Source organism: Watersipora subatra, chromosome 4 (assembly GCF_963576615.1).
Source record: "Watersipora subatra chromosome 4, tzWatSuba1.1, whole genome shotgun sequence".
NCBI classification, from domain to species: Eukaryota; Metazoa; Bryozoa; class Gymnolaemata; order Cheilostomatida; family Watersiporidae; genus Watersipora; species Watersipora subatra.
In genome coordinates, this window is record NC_088711.1 from 21,985,194 (window position 1) to 21,995,874 (window position 10,681).

The 10,681-nt window shown below is 35.9% G+C and overlaps 1 protein-coding gene across 2 annotated transcripts in view; it reads left to right on the forward strand.

The window, feature by feature from the left end:
* LOC137393031 (nardilysin-like) overlaps nt 1-9,758 on the forward strand; it is a 60,094-nt gene extending 50,336 nt beyond the window's left edge. For both annotated transcript variants that reach the window (XM_068079413.1, XM_068079414.1), the window contains 5 exons: nt 1,906-2,042; nt 2,733-2,940; nt 3,193-3,294; nt 3,441-3,526; nt 9,230-9,758. In XM_068079413.1, coding sequence (XP_067935514.1) covers nt 1,906-2,042; nt 2,733-2,940; nt 3,193-3,294; nt 3,441-3,526; nt 9,230-9,437 — 741 coding nt within the window. In that variant the 3' untranslated portion in view covers nt 9,438-9,758. The remainder of the gene's footprint in view (nt 1-1,905; nt 2,043-2,732; nt 2,941-3,192; nt 3,295-3,440; nt 3,527-9,229) is intronic.
* The last annotated feature ends 923 nt before the right edge of the window (nt 9,759-10,681 follow it).

A 10,681-nucleotide genomic window follows, 5' to 3' on the forward strand; every position in this document is an offset into this window, starting at 1 on the left:
TATATATAGAACAATTAAATACATATTGATTGGTTTCCATACTCTGAAAAACACAAACAAAAACACTTACAACAAGATATTGTGACAAAAAAAACAAGTTGGTTATTGTCCTAATTTACCACATGCTTTCAAAAAGCAACAAATAATACATAATGCAAGGAAATGTGTTTAATTAAAATTTAGAATTAAATACAAACAATAGCAGCTAACGCTAGCATTTGCCAAGGAGGCAGAGAAAAACTTTCCTTGATTACAACATTTGATTTTAATAAATTTTCATTTTGATGCACAGACTTTAAAGCAAACTTTTATTTTAACCTTAACGTAATTAAAATTTCTTTGGCGTTTATAGTTTCAAATTTCCTGTAGCTTGGCTAATTTTTCTTTTGTTTCACAATCATGACCAGCCGGCCGTTTTAAGAGAAACCTATCTAAGGACATTTGCTTTTGTGCCCCTTTCAACATATTGCGAAAAGGACAAACACAGGTGTCGTGACAAAGGGCTAATGCACGACCACTAGCCAACTTGTCTGAATGTTTTCAGTCTAAACACAGTACTTTTATTCACTTAATTCTGCCCTGATAAACGCATACGAAAAACACGTTGCAAAAGCATATCTTGATCAGTGGAAAAATACAGAGTGATGCTGTTCTCAGAAGATACTTCTGATATACTTGGCCACTGACTCGAGTGCTCGTACAGTGGAGCCTTGGTTCTCGAATGCTTTGGTTCTCGACTGATTCGGCTTTTAACAAAAAAATTGGGATTTGTTCGTCCCGGATCTCGAACATAAATTCGGTTCTCAATCAAACTTGAGCATGCGCATTAAAATTAAACATTCGGAAAAGCTCCGAGAGGACTTTTGGCTAAATGGACTTTTGGCTGAGAGGACTTTTGGCTGAATGGAGTGTAGTAGCAATAAGTCTGTTACAGTAAAATGTGAACAGCACAAGCATTTGAACTTTGAATATGAGGCTTGAGTCTACTATTGAGAATTACAAGTCATAAAAAATTAGCTTTTTCAAGGCAATTGCTCATAATCTTCACATACTTTTTCAACTTATTCTTTAATAAATTTCTTTTGAATCATATTTAATTGCAATAATGTTCTATACACATTCTTCAAATTTTTTTATGTATTTGTTTGTATCCTTGTATCCTTATCATTTTTCAATGCATTTTACTTCAATAAACTGCCCTTTTTGGCTATATGCTCATTCGGCCAAAAGTTCACTTAGCCAAATGCTCATGGGCTCAAATTTAAATTTTAGAAGTAGCTTATGCCTTTTTTAAACTTAGCATCTAGCAGATATGCAGCTCATAGCCGTTTCATGAGGCTGATGACCTCCCTCAGTTGTTCCTAAGCCTATCCTAGTTTTAATGCTCTGACTACTGGATGGCATTCTGTCAGACTCTTAAAGGCTTGCTTCATAGATTGTTGGCAAAATCACAGTCCCCACCTTGTGGTGAACATCGCTGGCAAAACTGTTGCGTAACAACAGTCCTTTTTCTACTCCTTTACAACAGACTGGAATAGAGTTATCATATGAGGATGTTGTGTTGAGCTCAACGTCGAGGCAATGTTGTTACATCTACATTAAACCTAAAGGCTATTGTTCAGTTAATTGAGCCCTTCGACAGCTCAGCATTTCTACATTCACGCTGTTCTTGCAAACTCATTGTGGCTCTCAATGTATCTTTCAGTGACTTTCTCTTCACTCTGTTTACTACTGACATGTACAAAGAAACAATGAGTTTTATGTTAGTGTGAGAGAATACACTTGCTCTGCATTTGGGGAATGTGACTGAGTTTAAAATGAGGTCATTACTATGAAAGGTTTCCTAGTTATTTTCTCGGCGTGTCCAATTTCACTGCAAATGCAAAGATTTATTTTTACACGCAGATGATGATGGAGGAGCCATGCTTTGATGCACTGAGAACGAGAGAGCAGTTGGGTTACTCAGTTTTCTCTAGTTGCAAAACAACTTATGGGATTCTAGCAATTGCTATTTTGGTAGAAACACAGGCTTCAAAATTCAGGTATGTCTGTTTACAGGTTCTGCCGGAGCCCCTAGAGGCTTTGTGATTAGGATCAATAATAGGCGTTCAGACTCCTGGAGCATACTCCCTATTGTAGGATAATTATGGTAGTTTTTGCCTTGATTGAGGTACTTGAGGTTGGGTGACAACTGAATCGGCTTCGCTGGTGCATCATTAAAAGATATGGCCTGAGATAGTTATAATTATTTTCAAGTTTTTAGGTTATGATTCCTGAACAATATATTTATATATCATATATATATAATTACCATATATATACGTATATGTATATATAAATGCGTGAAAATATATATAATATTGTCACGCATATATAATTACATGTATGCGTGAAAATATCTATCATGCATATATTGTCACACATTTTCTTTAGGGTATGTTTTAAGAATGTAAAAGCACACAAATATCTCTCCAGTAGTTTTAGTTTCCTGAGACTGCTAAAGTAAAATAAATGCATGGTGACTGAAGCCATTGGCTGATTTCCTTGAGTATCACACTAACCTCAAGGACATCTCCTAGTTGCATATGAACTTCTTTTGACCTGTATTAGTTATATATGAACTCCTTGCGACCTATACTAGTTGTATATGAACTTCTCTATGTGTCTAAAATAAAATATTTCTCGTCATATGGAGCCATTCAATATCATATACGCGCTTCACATATTTACAGCGTGAAGAAAGTAGATGAGAAGATAGAAGCCTTTCTCGTAGAATTTCGAGAAAAGCTTGAGGGTTGCTCACAAGAGGACTTTGATGGGCAGAGGAAGTCTCTCATCTCGATAAAGCAATGTGATGACTCACATATGGGAGAGGAAGCAGACCGGCTGTGGGCTGAGATTGTAGACAAGACATATCTTTTCGACAGGTTGGACAAAGAGGTTTGCTACAAATATGAAGAACAGTATTTCGCGTTCTGTACAGTTTTGGGATTTCACCACATAGATAAGCTTGGGCAATTGCTAATTTTGTGAGAAATTTTATGTGACTGATTGGGTTGCTAGTTGGTGTACGTTTGGGTTACTTACTTGTCCATTGTGGGAGTGATTGTAAAGGCTGATTGATTATATTTCGTGCCACATCAGGAAAGTGTTGCATTGTGGTAACCTCTGTTGCTTATGGTGTGTATTTAGGTTGATGAGTTGGAGAAGCTAAAACTAGATGATGTGAGACGCTGGTTTCTCGATGCCTTGGACAAGAATGACTCTAGACCCCGCAAAAAGCTCTCCGTGCAGGTAGGTGCTAAGGCTTTCTCATGATAAAGGTTTTGCGGAGGTTACTGTTTTATGAGTAGGTGTAGAGTGAAAGGATAGAATAATAGAGCTATCCCATACTTACAGTATGGCAAGATTCGCAAAGAAAATGTGTTCTATCATTGAAGGTGGTGGGATATGGAGACAATGAAACCAACTCTGTCATTGAATCCGAACCATTTTCTACTCTTTCTCAGTCGAATGCTGTTGATCTGTAAGTATCATGTATTATATGGTATCAAATCTGTAAGTATCATGTATTATATGGTATCAAATCTGTAAGTATCATGTATTATATGGTATCAAATCTGTAAGTATCTTGTATTATATAGTATCAAATCTGTAAGTATCATGTATTATATGGTATCAAATCTGTAAGTATCATGTATTATATGGTATCAAATCTGTAAGTATCATGTATTATATGGTATCAAATCTGTAAGTATCATGTATTATATGGTATCAAATCTGTAAGTATCATGTATTATATGGTATCAAATCTGTAAGTATCATGTATTATATGGTATCAAATCTGTAAGTATCTTGTATTATATAGTATCAAATCTGTAAGTATCATGTATTATATGGTATCAAATCTGTAAGTATCATGTATTATATGGTATCAAATCTGTAAGTATCATGTATTATATGGTATCAAATCTGTAAATATCATGTATTATATGGTATCGAAACTGTAAGTATCATGTATTATATGGTATCAATTCTGTAAGTATCATGTACCCTACAGGATGAATTTTTTCACGGAGTTAAGTTTTGCGCAAATCGCCCTTTTCATGCATATTCGCGAACTAATTTATTCGCGGGTGACATAGATATAGTAAACCCTAGATTGGCGAATAGCTATCATTACAATGGAGCAAAAGTGAGGCATATAATTGGCTGTTGTTCACGACGTTACGTCACAGTGATGTGCATCATTGCAACAGAGCCTTCAGCTGAGCAATGAGTTTAGTAATGAAAGCATGCATGTCATACTAGTTTTTAAGTCATAAATGTTACAATAAGACCAAATCTTTGGTGAAATGTCATCAGAGGAGACTACAACACCCTAGGTATGTGAACCCACAATACAAATTTTAAATACTTGGTAAACCTAACCTTTGCACGTGTACTATATCATTGGTTCACATCGTAAGAAACTACTGGAAACAAACCAACTACCAACTGAACTTACTTGTCCTATCATGGTCTCATAACGACGAACATACCTTTCTATGATTATTCTGAATTGAAAGTGAAGTGAATGAATGCTTGGGACTATCAAAAGAAAGAGTGTCTAGACTGATTACAGCAACACATATTACAAACTTGTGTCTCAGCTGATAAGGTTGTAATCTAGCTTGGCATGATTGATCGAATGCCTTTTTTGTCTAATTCCAAGTAATGTAGTGATATTCATTCTACTACATGTATGTATTGTTAATGTTTAGGCTAAAAAAAGTCAAGCCGCAGCTGGTGCTGTGCTTATGGATGTTCAAGCAATCTTGAGAAATGCCCAGATCTGGAATTTCATCGCTTTCCAAACGAGAAACGAGCTGAAACCCGTAATGCTTGGATAAAGGCAGTGCGAAGACAGGATTGGACTCCAACATCAAACTCTGTATTATGCAGTGAACATGTTGAGAAAGACTGCTACAAGATTCCACCAGGTGTTGGAAGAAAACCAATGCTAAAATCTGACGCAATACCTACAATATTTACAGCTTATCCAACATACCTTCAGCCAAAAGCTATGAAAATACAGACACCAACCATAAGAACAGAAAGCCTACCGAAACGTGAAAGAACATCTCAGACAGCAGCCAGCGCCATAATACCTGACCCTGAAAATACTACACTTGGTGATACTACTACCATGATGATGAGCAACCTGCAGCTTCTAGCAATCAGGACACACCTACAGCCTCGACAACGAGCTGCCGATGCTGTGATAGACCTAAACAGCCTGCTGTCACACGTATCTCAACATTAAAAAGAATCAAAACTCTACAGCAGTGAGTCTGTCGATTAGAGCAGAGGAATAGGATTCAAGATAATTTGATCACAATACTGAAAAAGGACAATAAACTTAACAATATAGAGCTTACATCAGTGGATGGATGTCTAGGAGAATTATTGTCTCATGCACAGTGCATGCCACCAATCTACTCAAAACTATGGTAAATCGCTATATTAAAATCAGAATATACTATGCCACTTCAAAGCAGGAATCTAGTTCAACCAACCTTAGACAAAAGCTATCTCGTCTAGTTATTTTCAGTTATGTCTAATGGGTGTTTAATACAGTGGTCCAACTTAACTGCTTCTAAATCTCATTTGATTCATTAGTTCGTTATTAGTTTAATTTCTATTTGGTCACTCTTTGTATTATCAATGATAAAGAACCTTCTAAATCATTGGTATTATCCATTACCATGTGTCTAAGATTCTTGCCTTTCTCATCCAAAGTCAGTTTTATATGTTATCAATAAAATATGCAGTCTCACATGCACAAACTATGAAAAAGTTGAGCAGTTTTTAGTGCCAAGTCAATAGGAGTTAATAGATCAGCTGATTCGCTTTACACATCACCATGACGTTGCGTCATGCTAATTATAGGCCTCACTTGTTTTGATTATTTGCATATCTAGGGTTTACTATATCTATGGCGGGTGAACACAGTTACTATCTATTAAGAGTTAACATTATTATTATTATAACATCTATTGGGGCTAGCAATAGAGTTAACCCTATGCATGTGCACACCGCATGTTTCGGTTTCTGTTTAGCTTACAAGTACGTATCGATCATGCTAAGCTATAAATTTCTTGCTGCGTTCAGAGGTTTTCACAAATATCCATTGATTTGGAGGCCTTTGATGAACCAACAACTTGTGGTAAGTAATGAGTTTTTTTTCAAAACCATTTACTAAATTAATAACTGAATTTTACTTTGTGTCTTTGGTAAAACGCAATATTTTTTTCCATTTCTAACGCTTCGTTATTGGTTTTAGTGTGAGAGATTTTTCATCATACACAGAGGCACAATGACTGCCAAGGTGGTAGATGTCATTCCTAGAAGTCCACCAATCATTCAGAGAGGTCTTGAAATTGAGGTAGAAGTGACCGCAGCTGCTAACGAGAATATATCTGTTTTAAAAAAGGAACAAAAGCGCCTTTACGAGCACAAATTTTTGGCCAATCGGCAGAACTTTGCAATGATAAACCACGAGGAGAGTTCTGATGATAACTCCTTTACCAGCCGAGTAGTAGCAAGAGAGTTGCCTTTAACATCTACCCAAGACAGTGACAGTGATATAGAGCTGCTATTACCAAAATAACTTGTCAGAAAGCACCATTACATGCTAGTATTTATTTATCAAGAGTATCAGTTTAATTTTATTACGATACAACCGCCAAATGGGCTTAACTGTTTTTATTTACTCCATTCATCATTTGTAAAATTTTATTTGTATTTGAAATATTTTATTTGCACACCCATGTTTGTAATAAATTATAATATATTTATGCATGAAATAGAATATGTAATCATGTTTGCTGCAGCGATATCAAGGAGTTGTCATGATGAAGAGGGTCTAGGTTGACTGGTTGCTTCTCTGCCAATATTCCTGCCTTGGTGAATATTGCTACTTGTCTCTAGTTTTCGTAATCGGAATAGGTTCTGTTTCATGCTCAATCTGCAGTAAACACAAAAAAGAAAAAATATTAATAAGTGTAAAGGAAGTACAAAAAAATAGCTGTTAACAATTAACAGCTGTATACAATTAACAAAGTATTTAATGAAAGCAATCAATTTTTAAACAAAAATTTGCTAACACAGTTAATTATGCAAAAACGTATCTGCACTGCAAATAAAATACATACCACAATATCCAGATCATAATCATTATCGTCCTCAACTTTGGTATTAGAGGTTGATGGAGTTGATTTCAATGTAAAAAGACTGTAGGAGAGATTTTTGCGATGACGGCGCCATGCCGAATAACTTGTGAAAACTTTGAATAATTCTGTAAAGAAACGTGATAGGCAATGGGTTTAACTCGAAGCCCAGGTGGGGATTTTAAAAAGGTTTTGGAACTCAGCTACGTTTATTATTTATGCCACGTGGCTAGTTTTTAATTTGAGGCAGTAGTTATTCTCCCTTGTGATTAAAAGATAGAACTAATTTTTCGCGGAATTTAATAATTCGCGGAATTGACTGTTCGCAAAATCACGAATTTTTATATCCATCGAATATTTTCATCCTGTAGGGTATTATATGGTAGCGAATCTGTAAGTATCATGTATTATAAGGTATCGAATCTATGAGTATCATGTATTATGTTGTATCGAATTACACTTTTTCGTGAAAATGGTGTACTAGTATGTACAAATAAAAAATAACGCATGGGATGTCACATATCTGGGCTATTTGTGAGATGGTTCCTTTCAGCTTACACTAGTAGTGCATATGGAGTTGGAGGTTTCAAATAAAACTAACTCCTCTAAAAGTTCAAGGAAGTTCAAGATGTGGTCTGAGTGAAACAAGTTACACATTAGTAGCAAGTTTACACATAGAAATATGCATCAAAACCTTATGTGACTATTTTATGCCATTTTGGGAAAGGATTCAATAGATAATTAATCTGTTATGTTATCTAACCTTGGCTTCAAACAGCATCCTACGTGTCAACTGAGTTGAGCTCATCACCATATAACATGCCTTTATTATCTTGCTAGTCAGGGTGAAGCCCACACGTCTATTTATGGTCATATTAGGAAGTGAGACTTTTAATGTTGGGAGCTTAGGTTGAAAAATAGCAGCCGAGTAACAAAGTGAAACCTTGCAATGAACAGCTTCAGTCACGCTCATTTTGGTTGGCTAAACGTTATCAAACTTCTCACTAGATTGGAAAACACATCATGAGCGAGTGCAATATTCACTTTATATCCTTAATAAGTATACCATCATCCAATAGCCGCGTGCTTGCAAGCTCGGTGAAAATCAAGTGATATAATTGGAGTCGCAAGGCAGCAGAACAATAAATATTTCTTTTTTAAATACTATGGATTTCCTATGCTATTATTTTTCCATACAGCCTGATTTGGTTGTATCTGTCGAGGCCTTTTTGTGGCTTAAAGGTGATGTAGCCCATGTAAGTCTGTGTTGAGAGGTATGCTTGTTAGCTTCTATAGACAATGAGGTGAAACATAGTCTGATACTAGAGGAGATTCGGTGTGTAGCTATGATTGTCTTTTAGGTGTTTCTGTATGTAGTTAAGTTTGGTTCACACCAAACACTGCTCGAATACAGCACTGCTGCAACTTTGAATTAATAGATGTATGCGGCTATAAACAAGTATATTTGTCTTAATCAAATGGTCCTGCCTCACTTGACCAATGTGAACCTTGATGATATAAGCTGGTATCTCCATGGGTTTAGCCACTTTGTTTTTGCTGAGCTCAAATGAATTTCAAACATTCCAAACAATTTTAGATATATTTCTAAACATTTAACCAGTATTTTACTAATTCACTTATCTCTTTATTTTAAAGTTGATAGATAGGTTGATTGATAGATTGCCTAAATGGTTTAAAGATTGAATAATAACCATAAAAAGTGCATCTCATCAATTGATATTCATATGGAAGCCACGAATGTAACTGAAACAGTCTCTCAGTTAATGTTAATAGGTAATACTGTTTGTTAATGTTAAGCGGTAATATTATTTGTTTGGCCATAAAAATAGTCTAAATCAATGCTAAGACTGAGCAATTATACAAGAATCCGTAACTTCCCAATGGCTTAGCCAACAATCTAATCTGAATACAGTTGGAACGGTGTTTAGTGTGCACTCAGGTTTACAATTGTATTGGATAGGGCTATGGCTGGGATATCTTTGGGTTCTCTGCTGCAGGTCGCTATGCCAGAGATCATCTTTAGACTGTACAGGTCTCGACAATAAATCTCAAGATGTTAACAGGTCGATATCACCCGCTAAACCTTCGTGTGATTTTCAACATCTGGAGGTGGAGCATAATGATCATGGAGACATCCTGGCCATCACCGATCTCTCTCAGTATAGGTGCTCTTTACCCTTGTACCCAGTTAGTAAGCTTCTCTAGTCGGTTCATTCTTTCTCACAATCTTAGATGTCAACGGTGATATGATATTTCTCTTGTCAATGTCTTCTAATGAAAAGTTTAAAAGCTTTGCCAAAACTATTATTTTTGCTGGATAATTGTGCAAGTGAGCATTTGTAATTGGACTATGTACAGGTATATGTAGCATATTGAGATATCTTTAAAATTACAATCTTGTGCAAGCACCACTGATGAACTCTTTCTTGCTATGTTTTTCACGGCCCCACATTGCACCAACTTTTTTATTATTCATATAGAATGAAACTCATAAGGGTGAAATTTGAGGGCTGGTTTTTTTTAACCTTCAGGTAGAAAAGAAGTTAATAAGATTAGGAGGAGAAAACTCTTTAGTCAGGTCTAAATAATACAGACTAACTGTGCAGAAATTTTGAATGACACTTTCAGTGTGCTGGTTTGCACCTGGTAACTGTTCAGACTGAAGTGTGTGAAGAATGCCTCCCATTTGCTGTTTATATCCTCGACTGGATTCCTGCAATATTCATAGAGCAGCTGTTCATATCATGTTTCTTTCATTGTCTCATATTTCACTCATGAATGTAGTTGGCTAAGGTCAAGGTCACATCTACCAGTACGATAGCTTCATTAGATGTTTAGTAGAAGCGGAGTAACGGGGAGTGAAAATGCTCTCTTAATTCAGCGTTCAATCTATGAATCTATGTTAACATTCAAAGCATTTATGAAACCAGATCTACATTTTACTAGTAGCTAACCTAGCACACAGGAAATACAATGCGTCGCTCGAGTCGGAAAGAGCGGATAGGATGCTCTCATTTAAGATGAATTTGCTGTCACTATGTTGGCATATTTTATCAGAAATTATCAGCATTTTTTTTATAATTTTCAACTGTTTTTGGTGTTTAAAGGGAGTTGACTGCCAGTACATTTCAAAATTAAAATCGACAAAACTTGATCTTGATTAAAACGCTCAGATCAAGCGAAAGTTCGATGATGCCGTCCGTAGTTGCAAAAAGACCGACAGACTAGAGACACATAATGCTGCAACATGACCGCAACATCAGATGTCAACTATAGCAACGATGGCAACTAGTGACATCATTTCGCGCATACGTTTCTTCTGAGTATTTTTATTGCGATCAAGTTTTGTTGATTTTAATTTTTAAACATCTTGGCAGTCAGACCACCTCAAAAGTCAAAAACAATCTCAAATGATAAAAAATACCGACACTTTCTCATAAAATCTACTA